This window comes from Chaetomium fimeti, assembly GCF_033439085.1.
Source record: "Chaetomium fimeti strain CBS 168.71 chromosome Unknown B0H64scaffold_2, whole genome shotgun sequence".
NCBI lineage: Eukaryota > Fungi > Ascomycota > Sordariomycetes > Sordariales > Chaetomiaceae > Chaetomium > Chaetomium fimeti.
Genome location: NW_026944330.1, coordinates 934,848 through 951,231, shown reverse-complemented (window position 1 = coordinate 951,231; position 16,384 = coordinate 934,848). Strand labels below are relative to the sequence as shown.

Sequence of the window (16,384 nt, the reverse complement as noted above, 5' to 3'; positions counted from 1 at the left end):
CGTTCAATCATTTCTTATTTTTGTTTCATTCCCTTTTCGTTAACGAGCGGTCGTGGTTATATAGAGTTAGTTATAGACAGACCGGAGGTTGGAAATAACACATCACTCAGCCGTCGAGACGGGTAACCCGTCAAGCATTCATGCCTTCAATCGTGCTCGAGCTACAGAACAAGTTCGTGGCCATCCGTGTATTCATAGCTTTTGGGAGAACCTAGATTTTACGCCTTGCATCCGGTACGGTGTATCTTGTATACAGGACAAAACAACAACAGAAAAAGCACAAGCAGATACCTCCATCTATACCCGCCCAACATACACTCTCCACTCCACACCTCACATTCCCAAGCCCCCTCACTGCGTCTTCTTCACACCCCCCTTGCCATCCACGGGCGCGCTGTACATCCACAGGGCGCAGAAGCCGACCCAGCCGGCAACGGTGACGCCGACACCAGCGATCCAGGGCCAGGCGCCCGTGATGACGAAGCTGCGCGGCCACTCGTCGTGGGCCATGTGGCGCACCGACACCGTGTTCTTCTCCTCGACGTTGGACAGCAGCGGCCGCTTGTGGTTGATCTTGAAGTTGAAGATGCCGTGCTGGTCCGGCAGCTTGAAGGTCGCGCTGTACGCGGCTGCCGAGTCCGAGCCGTGGGCGGCGTCTGCCTGTAGGGCGAGACGGTGGAAGGGGGAGAGCATCGAGAACTCGAGCTGGAGTGCGTCGTCGGTGGGCACGGTGAAGGGGGTCCAGGTCGTCCAGCTGTATTCGGAGAGGGAGATGGTGTATTTCTATGGGGAGGGGGTGGTTAGGTTTCTGGGGTGAAGAATGGGTTAGGGAGTGGGGGATGTAAACTTACGACATCGTTCTTGATGCGGTAGATGCCGGGGTTGGACTCGTTCGTCGCCCCCGCCTCGTCAAGGTGGTGCTCGATCCAGTTGACTCGCACCACGCCAATCTCATTGAACGTCCACCCGCTGACGCGCTTTGCAAACTCGCGGTTGAAGGTCTTGGTGGCCTTCTTGCCATCCGCCTGGCTGACCTCGGCGTCGAACCACTTGTCCTGCAGCATCTCGGCCGAGCCGACAAGCGTGAAGCGAGCCGAGTTGCGCGCCTGGAAGGCGGAGACGAGCGACAGCTGCTCGCCGGCCGCGAAGAGGTCGTCCACCACCTCGGTCTGCTCCTTGGGGTTGTAGCTGTAGGCGGTGCGCGGGGCGCGGATTATCGGGGTGAGGAGCTCGCTAGCGCCGAGGGCGGCGCCGACGCCCCGGGGGAAGGCGAGAACCGCGTCTTTGCCGATACCTTCGCCGAAGTAGTCCTTCACGTCTGGGCGGATGGGGCTAGGTCGCGGGAGGACGAGCACGTCGTGCTTGTCGGCTGCGCTCGTGGTGTCGTAGTTGAAGTGGTCGACGACCAAGCCGGTGCGGTCGGTGGGGAGCTGGATATCGAGCTCGGAGAGCAGGGAGACGAGCGAGCTGGGGGCGGAGACGCCGGAGCTGAGGGTCACGAGGACGTTGCCGTCGGCGTTCATGAAGTCGACGAGGATGTTGGGTGTCAGGTTGGGGCCGAGACCTTGGGATTGTCAGCTACGGGTGGCCATTGTACATCTGAGAGGCCATGACTGTTACCCTTTGACCGAGTCGGGAAGAGGATGACATGGTCATAACTCCGTTCGCCGAGGTGGAACAGAGCCAGGGACTCGCTCTTGGGGTTCTCGAAGGAGATCTGGAATCCTCTGCCTGCCTGTTGTCAGCCATTGTTTTTCCTCAATACCATTTGAATCTTGAGAGAAGTCCCATACTCTCTAGATCCCCGAGGAATTGGGAGTAGTTCTCCTTGTCGGCAACATCGTCCAGGATCACCAGCAACCTGTTGCCCGAGGTGCTGATGGCCGACACTGCGGCCGCAAACAGAAAGACGAAAAGCGAAAGGAACGACCGCATGGTGGGCAGAATGATCCCGCTCTTAGACAGCCACTAGTCGTGGGCGGGGAATTGGAATTGAGGGGCGCAAACTCGGGGTCGTCGAGTTTATGCCACGGAAACTGGAAGCTTGCCTCATCCCACGACAAATGGAAGCTCTCCAGCAACGGATTGGATTGCATTGATTCGGCATACGTAGCCTTGCCAAGCGTGTACGGGGGAAGACAGGGGTCTCAGCTAAACGACCCACTCAGCCTTCAACCGATCCCTGTCTTTGAGTGAGGACCAGTGGGCGCGAGAGAGCACCAAATTAACCGCAGTTTCGCCGCAATCGTGAACCTCGAATTCCCCGTCCCGCAACCAGCTCCCGCAACGAGAGACGACGACGACGACTTGCCGCACCGCTAGTGTGTTCGCTGCCGCCCAATTGACAGCACAAGGTACGACCACGCCCAAACCCGAGTCACCACAACCCCCGATACCCACCTACCCCTCAACCACACCACACCCCAACATCCTCACCAATTTATCCCACCCACTTTCACCCACCCACTCGCTAACCCCCCCAACCAGTCAACCCACGCCACCCCTCGATACCTCCCAAAAATGAACGGCGCGACCCCCCGCTTCTGGGGCGGCCCCCTCCGGTACTGCCGGTGGGCGGCGCGCGAGCGGCCGGGGCTCTTCTGGGCCGTCATCATCGGGGCGATGGGCCCGCTGACGCTGGCGACGGTGCCGCCGATCCGGCATCGCATCGGCGACCCGGATGCGCCGCCTATTCCGCTTACTTATCCGGGTACGTATCTCTTTTTCTTTTCTCTGTATTGTTGGTTTTGATTTGAAGGGGTGGGGGGGTTCTTGGGCTGCGGGTTGCGGTTTGCGGTTTGGTCTGGGCTGGGCTGGGCTGGCTTTGTTTAGGGGTGTTTGTTTTGTTTAGGGATGGAGTGCTAACGGTTGGGGATAGTTCCTGTTGGACCGAGGAAGACGTTGACGGGGTATGGCGACGAGACGGAATGAAAAGCCCGATTTATATCTGAGGGTGGACGGGAGTTCGCGAGGTTGGAGCCGTGTCGCGACCGGCAAGCAAGCTGCATGGAGTGTACACGGTCGAGCTCCGAGAGGGTTGCATCAACCGTACATAAGGCACTACGGAGTGGGACGGCATTAGAGAAAGGGTTAGGAGAGACGGTCAACTCGGGACGGACTCGGGAGCTGCCAAAATGGACGACGGCCAGTGCAAAGCAAGACGAATGCATCCAATTCTTGCCCCTAAATGCTGTAACGGAGCGCGCACTGTCCGACCAGAAAACAACCGAAGCCATGCTACCCACCCGACCAACAACCCAGACTCCTGATCATGTAAAAGTGTCTGCCATGGCTCTATATGCAACTTTTGCCCCTTTTTATTTGCTTCTTTTTCCCTCTCCCCATTCGCCCCTCTACTCTCTCTACCTCTACCGTTCACGCTGAACCAGGTTCCATTCCCACTGTCTCCAAGTTAGCCTCTCCTCAATACACCATCCAAGATGGAAGAGAAAAACTTACCACTCGCCCGTCATCATCGCCGGTGTACACCAGCCCCGCGAGCGGCGCCACGCACGTAATCGCCGCCTCAACATTCGCGCCCGTCTCACTCTTCAGGTTGACATGATCGAGCCGCCTCACAAACTCGAGCATCCACCGACCCGTCCTCGCCCCGACCGTCTTCCGCCAGACATTCACGACCCCGCGCTTATGCCCCGTAAAGACGAGCTGGTTCTCAACCCACTCATTCCCGGCCCCCTGCGCCGAGCCCTGGTAGAAGGCGCAGGCGTGGACAAAGTCCTCGACGGCGGGCTCGTGGGTGCCGGCGCAGACGTTCTGGTCGAGGACGAGCTCGCCGTTGAGGGTGTAGAGGAACAGGTGCTGGCCCGAGCCCAGCATGACGTCGCCCGTGACGTCGTTGATGCGGGCGCACTCGACAGGCCGCGCGAGCGGCAGCCGCCGGATGAACTCGAGCCGGTTGAGGTCCCAGAGGAAGGCCACGCCGTCCTGGGAGACGGTCAGGATCGTGCTGAACGCCTTGGACACCGCCATGTGCGTCACGGGCGTCTTGTGCCCGAAGAGGGAGGACCGCAGCTGCAGTTCTACCGTGGGTTTGCTCGGGGAGGACTGGACCATGTAGACGGATACGACGCAATCTTCGCCGGCTGTGATGAGCGTCTTGGAGTCGGCGAATATGAGGGTGGAGATTTGGCCAATGTGGAGGTTCTCAAAGAGACCAGCGGGCTATAGCTGTTAGCTACCTGGGTTGCACGAAACGTAAGGAAACCCATCTCACCTTTCTATTATCGCTAAGGAAGAACCGCACACTGTTGTCCGTGTAACCCCATTCCAAAAACTTGTCGTAGTGTGGCGGGAGATTGAGACGGAACGGCGATGCGCAGAGAAGGCGATCGAGCTTAGGCACGTAGATAAGCGAGGCAACTCGCTCGCGGCTCTCTGCAAATAGTTAGTATCCACGACGTCACCACCAACATAGCACAGCCATAAACATAAGACGTACCGAGCAGCGGATAAGACACCCTCGTCAGCGCCGCAATAGAAGTGTCCAGTCGCTTGATCGGACACCGGTCGAACTCTCTCGCCGGGTGGGGTTTCGTGAAGATCTGGTGCGGCGTCTGCCCAAAGTTGTGGATGATGCCCGTCGTGATGAGCCGCTCCTGGGGGTCCGTGATGTTATCGAGGTCTCTGGCGCCCTTGTACGACAGAGGATGGAAAACGTTCAGGCTCTCGACAGCAACCTCCCCACGCTGTTTGTACCCGAAGACGAGATCGATCCACTGATGCAGCCGCTGGCTGACGTAGGGACTCTCGAGAGCCTCCCGATTCTTCGCGATGAAGATCTTGGGGTCGCCCTTCGCCCACGGCGGCAGAACAACATTGTCGACCCGGCCGCCACCTCCTTGCCTGACGCCAAAGTTGTAGCCGTTGATATTGGTCAAGAAGTCCGGGAGGTAAAAGAACTCGGGGATCAGCTCGCGGACGTCCGAACCATTGTCTTTTGAGGAAGAAGTCCAGGCGTTTTCGATGGAAAAGAAGAGCCGGTCAGGGTGATCGAAGGTGCCTCCTTGTAGCAGGATGAACGACTGCACAAACGGCGGAAGGCGGATGAGGTACGACGAGACGATCATCGCGGACGAGTAGTGAGTCCCGTAGTGGAAGGGCGTCTCACCGATCTCAGCAAGACTCCTGTATCGCATCCCAAAGTCACCCGCCCGGTTTGGCGACTGCGCACCCATCGGCTTCGACAGATCCCTGAACGAAGCCGGATTGTCGAGATCGAGTTCTTCGCTGGTGTAGTCCGCGAGCACCCAAGGAAAGACAGGATATTGGGTCAGATCGTTGAATGTCCTGCCAGCCATGGTGTTTACCAGCATGAGGTAGTGGAAATTGGACATCTCACCCCTCTGCCACCGCCTCATCATCGGATTCCAAGCCGACGAGTTGAAAATGCTGCCAAACTTGGCTCCAAGCGTCTGCGGGGCATCCTCAGTGAATCGAAGGCTCTCAAGCCGCCAGAGGTCTTCAGGGTTGGGTAGCAAACTGGGGTTGTTGGTGTGCGGTGTCATGCCCGTCAGCCTAGAGTAAATCTCATCCCGCATAGTTGGGTTGATGGCAGTGAGCAGGTAACTGCGTCCATCGGTGAAGAATATCTCGATGGCCACATCGCGGAACAGGAACCGACGCTTTGATATGCTGAGAACGTCCTGCCACTTCCAGCTGCGCGACTCCTGGTCTATGCGACCCTGATTCTGACGCCTCTCGCTGGGGTTACCTCCGGTGATAATGATGGAGAACGGATCCCGCTCGTCCGGTGGGGCTTGCCAGACATTGACGATCTCTCCATCTGCGCTTTGGAAGAGGTTGTCCATAATGTAAAGCGCCTCCTTTCCGATGATCAGAATGCCCTCAGAGGCATCGAGACCAATGATCCGCGAGATGTTGAAGACGTTCTGGACAGCATCGCCCTGCTGGAGCCGCCGCATCACTTTCCTGTTCTTATCTTCAAAAGTGTCGTCACCCTCAGGCTCGTTCGGGTCATCTACTAGTTCAAAGTCATCCTCCGGCGTCACGCCCTGTTGGTCCGCAGCTTCGGACATAGGCTCGGGATCGGCAGAAATATCGGGCTCATCCATCTTGCCATCAGCTCCAGTCTCCGCGGGAGCGGGTGGGAGCGGTGTGGTTGGTCGCGTCGCAGCGCTGCTGGTGGGCATATTGGGTTTCGAGCTTCCTGCAGGGCCGTTGTTTTTCTTCGGCTGAAAGTCCTGCTGCTGTGGGTCGGGATACTGGGGGAGAAGACGGAGGCGCATTCGGTTCCTCCCTTCCGTTCTGTCCAACTTCCATTTGATGGTTTGGGGTTCGCTGAACACAGCCCCTGGACGGCACAGGTCGCGCTCCATCTTCGCAAAGGTTGATGCTAGGAAAGCATTGTCATCCTGCAAGTCCTGCAGGAGCCTCTGGTGCTTGAAATGCTCGGTAAAGTAAATGCTCTTCATCCACGCGCTGTTTGCCATCTCGTGGCGGAGCAAGATGTTATCTCGCTCCAGGGACTCGGTGTGCCAATGCCTCAGCTTGTCCTTCCGGCTCTTCACCCTGACCCTGGCCGTGTCTGCCGTCCGTTGGTTCTCCGACGCAACGAAGTCCTCCCAGGACTTTGACATGCCGCCAAAGAAGAGGACATCGAGCGATGGACGATATTGATCGACCCACTCGAGGAAGGACACGTCGTCCAGCTCGGTGAGTCTCTCAAAACCCCTGGCCAACGGCCGTTGATCCGGCGTCATGGTCTGCTGGAAAATTGCCGTCGATTCCTGGGGCTTCTGGACAAGCATGATCCGCCACAGAGTTGCGGCAATGCGACGGATGTGGTGCCGTGGGTCGACCAGTTTGTTGTAGAGTTGATACCACACGAGCTTCATGTAGTCGTCATCCATCGATAGACAGCCAAGTAGTACCGTTTGCCAATAAAGGAGTTGATCCATGGTCGAGAGCGCCTCGGAATCCTTAGTTTCCGGGTCGTCCATATCTGACAACCTGAGCAGTGTGAACTTTAGGAAAGACGACCGAATGGTCGCCACTGCAGTGCTGCACAAGCGGACGCTCTTCAGCGATGAGACATCGGGCCGCTGCAAGTACTCGAGCACGGTCCCCGTGAACTCGATCATGGTTTCAGCTCCGTTCATGAAGGACCCTTCAAACACAGCCTCAGCCGTGTGGAGATTCAAACGCGCCAGGTTCTGTAGGATTTTGGGTTCCGTGAGAGTTTTCTGGTCCAGCTGGATGGTGTTTTTCAACTGAGTGATGACGTTCCGCAGGATGTAGGTCTCGAAGTATGCCCGGTGCTCCTGGAACCCTGGCGGGACCTTAACAAGAAGGCCGAATCCTGGAAATTCTTTCTTGACCATAACTTGGTCCGTGAACACGCTGACGATGAGCTCCAAGACGCCTTCTAGTACGGCATTGCTGGTGTTCCTAGTGACAGGTCGCTTCTTCGGAGACACGACGTGATTCAGACGAGCAGGAGCAGGTACGGAGGGCGGGGACTGTGAGGTCACTAGAATGAAGGACGACGGCCGTCGCAAAGGGGTGCCTCGACCGGGGCTTGGGGACGGTGGCTGGGCATCAGCCGGTGCGGATCCGGCCGTCCTGACGATTGGAATCGCAGTGGATGAAGAGCCAGGGACCGGCCTGATGATAACATCACCGCCCTCGAAGTTAAGCGCGTCTTTGGAGTTGAGCTCTGTTTCAGCGGTGACCGGATCGGAACTGACGATGATCGGATACAGGGCTGCAAAGAGGTGCCGGACGTAGTCCGAGGATAAAGCGAATTCCCTAAAGTTGACCGAACGGGCGTGCATGTCCGCCAAGAACCGAACAACGGTTTGAAGGACTGCAGCGTTCGCCGCCACCCTCTCCTTGTCGGTCAACTGTGTTTCTGAGTTTATTGTTAGCAACCGGTAATTGGAAGAAAGGGGCTATCTTACTTCTCGGTTCGAGCGCCTGGCCTAGTTCCATGGACCGCGCCCTGGGTCTTGTCCGAAGAGTATCGAGATTGTCCCGGGAGCTTTTCGCTGCACTGAGGTCCGGGGCGGGCGAATCCGGGTCGTCCTGGTATCTTAGGACGTCGCGGAGGCCATGCTGTAGCATGGAGGTTATGACGGGTAATAAATCTGGAAACACGACCTGGCTGTTGCCGAAGATCTCCAACAGACTAAAGAAATCGAACGACTTGTCAAAGTCGATCTTCGCCACATCGTATCCGAAAAGGATGCTGAAAAGAATCGGCCAGAGCGTCGAGATATCCCACCATTGTTTCAAACGGTAAGCCATGATCCAGAACCCGCCGGTTTTGCTGGCAAACTTGGCCGTGTAGCCGGAGGGTTGCGTGACGAGTAGGCGAGCAAGGATTTTGCACCCTAGGACAACAATCTCCGGATCGTTTTCTGCGAGGAGATAGAGCAGCCACTGTCCGGACGTCAGCACGTATTCCCGTGTCTTGTTTTTCGGACCGGTTTTATATATCACCTTATTAGTGACAGTCTTGGCAAACTTTTGAATGTCGGCCAAGTTGGTCTTTTCACACAGGAGCCGGGTGTACATTTCCAAGATGCCGATGCCGAGCTCTTTCTTACCAAGCATCCTTGAGCCCGTCGTGGAGGATAGAGGGATGATTTCGGCGGTAGGTCGGCGCAAGACGCCGAGACCAGGGGTAGCAGAGCGACTGCTTGCAGACGCTGGCTTAGGAGTGCGAGGCAAGGAGCCAGGGGGGGTGTGGAAAGCATAGGTGATAAAAAGGGCAATGGAGCGGTGGACTTCGGCATTGTAATTGCATTTCACAAGGCTCTCGAATGAAGCCATGAAATGGGGCATGACGTGTTCCGAGATGGGTTCGGCTTTCAGCGCGTCGAGAAGCCTCTTGATGATCCCTGTACACAACGAATGAGCTTACCATACTTCATTGAAAGCGCCATGCAGAGCGGAACTTACGCATTCGGAGTAGTCGGCGGCTGTTGAACTGGTGGTGTTTGCTCTTGACTGCAAAGGTGACGAACTGTTTGTAATACAGTTCCTGAGCCAGGGGCGAAGATCTCCTCCAGGTGTCCGGGTCGATGAGCAGGACGCGGTAGGCGAGCGGGTTGATGATGAATGACTCGATCGGGTCGCCATGTTTATACCCGACAAAATGGAGCACCAGACTGAGAAGCTGGAAGCTGAGACGGTCCCTTGCCTCGTTAGTCAATGGGAGCCGCCAGGTCTGTGACTGGGTATCAGAGCCCGGTACGCCATATCCGAGTTTGGCACGAAGCAACATGCTGAGAATGGCATAACCCTTGTCTCTCTCCATAGCCTCGCTATTCCTCCAGCTGTTGGAAATGCAGTGAAACATGAGCTCAACGGATCGTAGCAATTCATCGGAGGAAGACGACCGCTCGACGAGCTTGAGGGCTACAGGGGTAAATCCTCCCAGTCGCCAGAGATTATCGTCAAAGTAGTACGGAGTGGCGACGACCGGGTCGCCCGTGAGAAGCGAGGTACCGTTCAGCTTAATCAGAGCATCATTGACACAAGGAACAGCTCCGTTGATGGCAACGGCCGCCCCGCTCTTCACGGTAGCATGGAACAAGCTGTTGGCCGAGTTCCTTGACAGTGAGCGAAAGAGCAGAGAGTCCATGAATTTCCCATCCGCGGGGAAGACGGCTCGTGGGAAATGGCTCAGCAACACTCTGTGCTCTGGTACGATGGTGCTCGCTTTATCCCTGATGGCTTTCAGGATGTCCGAATTGTCATCCTTGCCCGGATGGAACACCTCGTTACGGAGTCCAAGGGCGGCGGAAGCCTCATAAGTCTGAAAGGCACCAAGACAGTCTTGGAAGTTGCCCTGGTACCTCACCCCCAGGCGGTAATAGACAGCGAGCAGGTCGTCACTTAGAACGTCCTCGAACAAGTGCGCCGAGGCCAGCGACCATCTAGACTGCACAAGTCCAGGGCCGAGATGGGCGGCAAGGCCGCGCGGTGTGCCTAGAAACCCCTGGACAGGGTTTACCTTGCTGCTGCTTGAGGAAAAAGAAACGAAGCTTTCGGTACTTGCGTTGGAGGGTGGGGGCGGGCTCGGGTATGCGGCGCGGATCTGCTCAGCAAACTCTCCGTTGACGTAAAGGCTTGCCTTGCTCGCGACCATGGTCTTGGGCCTACGATGAACGAGGGCGATATGGTACCACTGGTGCTCCTGAAACGTAACCGACTTGAACCTCACACTGGGGCGCGAGGATGTGACTGACGTTTGGAGAATGAAGTTTTTGGTGTCTTTTTCAAGATAGGCGAGAAGGAAGCAAGTCTGAGTAGAGTCGAACACGCCGAAGAGCGTTGTGTGAGACTTTGGGTCGAACTTGTCAATCCGGATCCAGCCAGTGAAGGTGTATCCGGGAGCTGTCTGAGGAGGGAACGACCTCCCAAGGTTTGGGAGCTCGACGGATGAGTGACCATGCAAGGAGAGGTCGAACTGGATAAATGGAGGACCAGCGTACTTTTCTGTCATATCTAGACAGAATTCAGAAGTGGCTGGGTCCCGGTGGTTCAGCAAGAACTGCGCATCGGCAAGCTGATCGATGCCTAAGTGCATCAGGGACCTGCACAGGGGTAGTGCTTTCGTCCTCTCGGGCTCGGTGAGAACGCTATCCTGAGCAAAAAGCAGGCGTAGTAGTCTGGACAGCATGCCGGTCCCGTGCAAAGCACCGAGGTTGAAGAGGGAAACGGATGCCAGGGCCGAAAGCGCTGTGAGCACTATCATCGACGCAGGGCTCGCCGCGGCATCTTCGCCTCTTGGTATGGATTCCCAAAAGGCGAAAACACTCCGAATGATTTCGGCATTCTGAATAACGGTGTGCGGCCCAATGATCTCGCCCAACCTCTTCTCGATGGTCTCCAAGTTCTGCGCCACATGGGGTTCGATTGGTGAAGCACCTTCTGGTAGTTCTGTCGTCCCTTGAGGACTTCCATCTTGTGTTGCGGACGGGCTGTTGAAGTCCGTCCAAGATGCCACCGAGCGGCAGAGCTCATCCAGACGCTGGTCGTCGAGGGCGAAGGAGAGCAGCTTCCCGAACAGCTGGCAGTTAGCCCAAGTATCCGAATCCCCGCCTCCCACACCGATGCTGGCTATAATCTGCTCCAAGGCCTCCCACCCACCACCTTCCACCCTGTCCCGAAAGTATCGCCTGTTGCCGGGGTGGCCGCGGAAGGCGGTAGATAGTGTTGCCAGCACCACATGTAACAAGTCGAATATTGCCCTCCGCTCAGTCTCGCTTCGCTTGCTTGGATTATAGTAGCCGGAAAACGACCTTAGGACGTCGAGCAGCGTTTGGAAACCGCGAAGATGGCGGAAGTCGTCTTGTGGTGGGGAGGGTGGGGGCGCGGCGGCGAGGTGCTGGTGAATCTGCCGGATTTGGTCTGCCAATTCCTGAGTCTTTGGGTACAATCCTTCCGGTGAGGAAGTTGCTATCCCAGACAAGCGTTCAAGAAGTGCCTGGAGCACTTCGGTGGCTTTGGAGGTTTGGACTGTCGAGGCAGAGGTCGACGCTCGATAGCGGCGGGATCGTATGGGGAGCATTTTGACGGTTTCGGTTGCTCAGTTGTGCCAATTTGTCGATGTCCCGAGATCGAGACTGCGAGGAGGGTTTGTCGGATACCCAGAGCCCATCGAGGGTCCAGGTGCGCAAGTTCGAGACCCCGTCATGGACAGGACGGGAACGCGGCCTGACGCGGATTGGAGAATGTGCTTACGCCAGCATAGGTAGGTTCCCAAGGCACCTGCCAGCTCGATCTCTCGTTCGCTCGATTACCTAGGTAGAAAGCGGAATCTATGTCGAAATAAAATCACGGTAAGTTAGCGATGCGCGTTTCGTGCAAGAGCGCATAAATTAGGAAGTCGCCGTTTTGTGCGTTTCTGTTGTTGCAAACCTACTCCAACCGTCACAATCAACAGCTTCTGAGCTCCCTGCTTCGAGGTTGCAGGGATCGTTACCACTCAGCTGAGTGAACCGCTCAGAATGTAACGCGGCGGCCTGCGAGGGGCAGAGGAGATCTGGGGCGGGGGTTCCACTGAAGCCTCAGTGGCCCAGCTGCCCAGGAACCAGCCACAAAGCATACCATCCTGGATCGCTTTTACCAACTCGCGTTCTTCCGAGTGGCTTTATTCAGATGATGGAAGATCAAATTATTTCTTCGGTTTATCTAAAATACCTACTCATCATCTCCTTCTCCGGTCATAGGCTCTCGGGAATTGGTTTTCTTGTTGGCAAAGCACGGAGAACGCAGTCGTTTCATCCAGGTAGCAGGTCACTACCAGCTCCACCATACTCGTGTTGGATGGCTGGCGAATCCGACGAGGCGTTGTGGCTGGGGGAGTCACTCTCATGCTAGAGAGATGGCCTGACAAGTATCCCATCAGGCAGCCCAGAGATGAAAGACAGGGAAAAAAGAAAATCGAGAGGCTAAAAAAAAAGAGGATGAAAGGTGGGCTGCAAAACCGGGGCAACTTTGACATGAAAGACAAGAGAGCAGACAGTCCATCTATGCAAAGTGGACGGAAAGTACTTTCATATCTACACAGTCACTCGTCTGCTTATTCTGTACAAATCTGAACAACCAACCACGTGCCAACGTCAACGGGCATGGATGCAATGGAATGGAAGTTAACCTGTCCGAACGAGTGTCGAGAGCCTATCCGCAATCAGCAGCAGGCAGCGGGGCCCAGGCACTGATAGATAAGGCGAGACACCACAAGGATGGCGGGCCGTTGCTTGCATAACTGACCCACCCAGCTTGCGGTCAAGGGAAAGCTCCCGGCTGACACGACTGTCTCCTATCAGAATATTAGCAATCAAGCAGAGACGCATCAAAAGCGCTCATATTGTTGAACGAAAAAAAGAGACAGGGTCATGTCTCGAGTTCCTCGTTATTCCGAATCGCAAGCGCGACGACGAAACTCCAAAACTGCCCATCCGATGTTGGTCGTTGGTCGGCATGGGGTACTATGATGTAATGGCCGACAGCCGACATCGGTCATCGAGAGGCAGCGGCGCCGGGACAGTCTCCCGAGAGGGAGCGTCATGCACGGACTGGAGTTCACTCGAGGGAAACGCGGTCAAACAAACAACACCGGGAATGCAACACGCCTCGGTCCTCAACAAGAAGGCTCGCCTGCGAGTCAGACCCGAAGCCAATGGTGTCAGACGGTGGGCTCGTGACCATCTTCCCGGAGGGTGGAGATCCGCCCTTGCTCGACTCACTCGTGACAGGCGGCAAGGGCCGTCCGCGACACTTGACAGACAGGTCTGGCGAGAGACGTTTCACCACCATCCCAGAAGAGTTGCACTTTCGAATGCAAGTCTGAATGCCGGTGAGCAGAGCGTGGAAGTGCAGGTTGCCCATGCTTCCATGGATGCATGCGCCCTTGGAGCAGACCGACTCGAGCCAGCGTGAGCGCCTCCTGCGATGCGATGCAGCCCTTTGTTGTCATTCCGTTCGAGGCACCTTCCGAATTCCTCGCATCTGGCACTTTTCGAAGTCCTGAATATTCCTAGTGGTTCAATGGTTCAACATCCTGCAGAGAAGGCCGAGGCACCATGGGTGCACTCGGTACATCACGAATGGGACAAACAATGGATGTCCGGAGCTCAACAAGGCGTGGCCATTTGCTGCCTCGTTGTCCAAGAGGGTGCATCTCCAATCGAGCTTCCAAGGTTCCGCGAATCAGGATCAGTCCGGGGCCCCCAGCAACCAGGAGCCAACCATGCGTGGCGGTCAGCAAGCCGCAGATCCCGGAGCGGGAAGCCTGCTTTGCCTGTCGTGCCTGTGCCGTTGGATTCCGTGCCTCGCGCGAGTCGGAGTCTCAAGGGGGTGCACGATAATACTGTTGGTAGCATGTCATCGAACGAGTGCCGGTGTGGTGGATGAAGGGTACGTCCTTGTTCACTAAGGAAAGAGGCAAGCCTTTCCTCTTTTTTCCGTCTCTTTTCCGGATTGACCCGTTGCAAGTCGTAAACAGACGCAATGGTTCCCTCTGATGATGCCAGTATGCCGAAGCGGCGACCTTATCGTTTATCGTCTCGGCTAGGTGGGCCCCCAAGGTTCCGGGTGTTCCATTGGCCCCTCCGCACCGCGCTTGGGTGAAAGCGGGTCTCCAGCCCCCCAGGCCCCAGGCACTTGCTCCGCCTTCACGCCTATCCGTGTGACGCATGCATTCCCCCGGGGCATAAGACACCCGCATCCCCCGGGTCCCGTGCCTTGCTCTTTCGCCATCCTCATCCTCCTCCCCATCCTCTATCCTCTCCCATCTCCATCTGCCTCTCCTCGAATATCAAGAAGGTCATCTCGTCGCTTATTTCCATTCTCATTTTTTGTTGAAAGTCGCCGGTTTCTCGACTTCGTCCTTCTTTATTCAATTTCACAATGAGAGGTCTCGTCGCTCTCTCCGTCGCCGCCTGCGCTGCGGCGGCACCCACCGTCAGCTTCGATACCATCCACGGCGAAGCCGCCCCCATTCTTTCCTCATCAAACGCCGAGGTCGTCCCGAACTCGTACATCATCAAGTTCAAGAAGCATGTGGACGAGAGCTCAGCCTCGGCCCACCAGAGCTGGCTCCAGGAGGTGCATACCTTCCGCGAGACGGAGCGGGCTGATCTGAAGAAGCGCGGCCAGATGCCCCTGGCCGACGATGTCTTCCGTGGGCTGAAGCACACGTACAAGATCGGCAAGGGCTTCCTCGGCTATTCGGGCCATTTCGATGAGGAAGTCATCGAGCAGGTCAGGAGGCACCCCGACGTAAGTTGCACCATGTTCCCCCTGCGCATATCTGCTTCTTTGTGGCTCAAACGCTAATCCTATGCGCAACAGGTCGAGTACATCGAGCGTGACAGCATCGTCCGTACCATGAGCGTAACGCAGGACACGTGCGACGGCGAGCTTGAGAAGGCCGCTCCGTGGGGTCTGGCCCGTATCTCGCACCGGGATACCCTGGGCTTCTCGACCTTCAACAAGTACCTCTACGCTGCTGAGGGTGGTGAGGGCGTTGATGCCTACGTCATCGACACGGGCACCAACATTGAGCACGTCGACTTCGAGGGTCGCGCGAACTGGGGCAAGACGATCCCCTCTGGTGATGCCGACATTGACGGCAACGGCCACGGCACCCACTGCTCCGGCACCATCGCCGGCAAGAAGTACGGTGTTGCCAAGAAGGCGAGTGTCTACGCCGTCAAGGTGTTGCGCTCCAACGGCTCCGGCAGCATGTCCGACGTCGTTGCCGGCGTCGAGTGGGCTGCCAAGGAACATATCCAACGGACCAAGGAGGCCAAGGACGGCAAGCGCAAGGGCTTCAAGGGGTCCGTCGCCAACATGTCCCTCGGTGGCGGCAAGACCAAGACCCTCGATGACACGGTGAACGCCGCCGTCTCGGTCGGTATCCACTTCGCGGTTGCTGCCGGCAACGACAACGCCGATGCCTGCAACTACTCCCCCGCTGCTGCCGCCAAGGCCGTCACCGTTGGTGCTTCCGCTATTGACGACTCCCGTGCCTACTTCTCCAACTACGGCAAGTGCACTGACATCTTCGCCCCGGGCCTGAGCATCCTGTCCACCTGGATCGGCAGCAAGCATGCCACCAACACCATCTCGGGTACCTCGATGGCCTCGCCCCACATCGCCGGTCTGCTGGCCTACTACCTGTCGCTCCAGCCCGCCGGTGACTCGGACTACGCGCTTGCTACCATTACTCCCGAGAAGATGAAGAACAACCTTCTCAAGATCGCCACCCAGGATGCTCTGTCCGACATGCCCAAGGACACTCCCAACCTGCTCGCCTGGAACGGCGGTGGCTGCAACAACTACTCGGACATCATCAACGCCGGCGGCTACAAGGCGGACCGCAAGACCACGACCGACAAGATCGACCTTGGCACTTCGGTCTCGCAGCTCGAGAAGCTCATTGAGCACGACTTCGAGGTTGTCTCTGGCAAGGTTGTCAAGGGCGTCTCGTCGGTTGCCGACAAGGCTGAGGAGTTATCCAAGAAGATCCACGAGCTTGTCGACGAGGAGCTGAAGGAGTTCCTCGAGGAGATCACTGCTTAAGTTGGAGCCGTGGCGTCAGCGTTCTGAGCGTTATGAGCGTGCAGCCTCAGTTTCATGTTTGGTATGGGCCGGTTCTTGCTTTTCCAGTTTGGTTTTTTGGTATTTTGGGAGGAGCATACATGCACCCGGAGGAGTTTCTTGTACTGTACGGATAACATGGGATTGGGATGCACATTCGAGGGTAGCCGTATTCGCATTATGAATCACATAACTCTCATCAATTCACTGGATCCGTGGTGTGTTTGGCCGTGAAGTCGCCCCCAGCGGCACCCCCCCTCCCATCGTACGATACTAACAATATCTG

The 16,384-nt window shown here is 56.8% G+C and overlaps 5 protein-coding genes across 5 annotated transcripts; 2 read left to right on the top strand and 3 right to left on the bottom strand.

The window, feature by feature from the left end:
• Window positions 1-166: 166 nt before the first annotated feature.
• On the bottom strand, window positions 167-2,146 carry B0H64DRAFT_74695 (oligosaccharyl transferase-like protein). Its single transcript, XM_062808703.1, has 4 exons — window positions 1,794-2,146; window positions 1,621-1,731; window positions 852-1,564; window positions 167-783 (listed from the first exon to the last, which is right to left on the bottom strand). The coding sequence occupies exons 1-4, from the start codon at window positions 1,933-1,935 to the stop codon at window positions 352-354; spliced, it is 1,398 nt and encodes a 465-aa protein (XP_062661938.1). The 5' UTR covers window positions 1,936-2,146; the 3' UTR covers window positions 167-351.
• Window positions 2,147-2,520: 374 nt separating this feature from the next.
• Window positions 2,521-2,931, top strand: B0H64DRAFT_438888 (uncharacterized protein; the record flags this gene model as incomplete). The annotated part of the gene is made up of 2 exons (XM_062806385.1): window positions 2,521-2,710; window positions 2,879-2,931. The coding sequence occupies 2 exons, from the start codon at window positions 2,521-2,523 to the stop codon at window positions 2,929-2,931; spliced, it is 243 nt and encodes an 80-aa protein (XP_062661937.1).
• Window positions 2,932-3,189: 258 nt separating this feature from the next.
• On the bottom strand, window positions 3,190-11,951 carry B0H64DRAFT_335823 (uncharacterized protein). The gene is made up of 7 exons (XM_062801134.1): window positions 8,944-11,951; window positions 8,482-8,882; window positions 7,941-8,421; window positions 4,460-7,891; window positions 4,235-4,395; window positions 3,460-4,182; window positions 3,190-3,401 (listed from the first exon to the last, which is right to left on the bottom strand). The coding sequence occupies exons 1-7, from the start codon at window positions 11,558-11,560 to the stop codon at window positions 3,369-3,371; spliced, it is 7,848 nt and encodes a 2,615-aa protein (XP_062661936.1). The 5' UTR covers window positions 11,561-11,951; the 3' UTR covers window positions 3,190-3,368.
• A 189-nt stretch (window positions 11,952-12,140) lies between these two features.
• On the bottom strand, window positions 12,141-13,222 carry B0H64DRAFT_385065 (uncharacterized protein). Its single transcript, XM_062803049.1, has one exon. The coding sequence runs from the start codon at window positions 12,494-12,496 to the stop codon at window positions 12,200-12,202; it is 297 nt and encodes a 98-aa protein (XP_062661935.1). The 5' UTR covers window positions 12,497-13,222; the 3' UTR covers window positions 12,141-12,199.
• A 944-nt stretch (window positions 13,223-14,166) lies between these two features.
• B0H64DRAFT_385063 (subtilisin serine protease) lies at window positions 14,167-16,301 on the top strand. The gene is made up of 2 exons (XM_062803048.1): window positions 14,167-14,775; window positions 14,848-16,301. Exons 1-2 carry the CDS (start codon window positions 14,404-14,406, stop codon window positions 16,078-16,080), a joined length of 1,605 nt encoding a protein of 534 aa, XP_062661934.1. The 5' UTR covers window positions 14,167-14,403; the 3' UTR covers window positions 16,081-16,301.
• The last annotated feature ends 83 nt before the right edge of the window (window positions 16,302-16,384 follow it).

Coding starts and splice junctions, on each gene's coding strand:
- B0H64DRAFT_74695 (XM_062808703.1), bottom strand. CDS start 1,935: ATGCGGTCGTTCCTTTCGCTTTTCGTCTTTCTGTTTGCGGCCGCAGTG. Junction 1,565..1,620: donor CTTCCCGACTCGGTCAAAGG/GTAACAGTCATG, acceptor GACAATCCCAAG/GTCTCGGCCCCAACCTGACA. Junction 784..851: donor ACCGCATCAAGAACGATGTC/GTAAGTTTACAT, acceptor CCCTCCCCATAG/AAATACACCATCTCCCTCTC.
- B0H64DRAFT_335823 (XM_062801134.1), bottom strand. CDS start 11,560: ATGCTCCCCATACGATCCCGCCGCTATCGAGCGTCGACCTCTGCCTCG. Junction 4,396..4,459: donor GGTGTCTTATCCGCTGCTCG/GTACGTCTTATG, acceptor AACTATTTGCAG/AGAGCCGCGAGCGAGTTGCC. Junction 4,183..4,234: donor TCCTTAGCGATAATAGAAAG/GTGAGATGGGTT, acceptor TAACAGCTATAG/CCCGCTGGTCTCTTTGAGAA.
- B0H64DRAFT_385065 (XM_062803049.1), bottom strand. CDS start 12,496: ATGTCAAAGTTGCCCCGGTTTTGCAGCCCACCTTTCATCCTCTTTTTT.
- B0H64DRAFT_385063 (XM_062803048.1), top strand. CDS start 14,404: ATGAGAGGTCTCGTCGCTCTCTCCGTCGCCGCCTGCGCTGCGGCGGCA. Junction 14,776..14,847: donor AGGTCAGGAGGCACCCCGAC/GTAAGTTGCACC, acceptor TATGCGCAACAG/GTCGAGTACATCGAGCGTGA.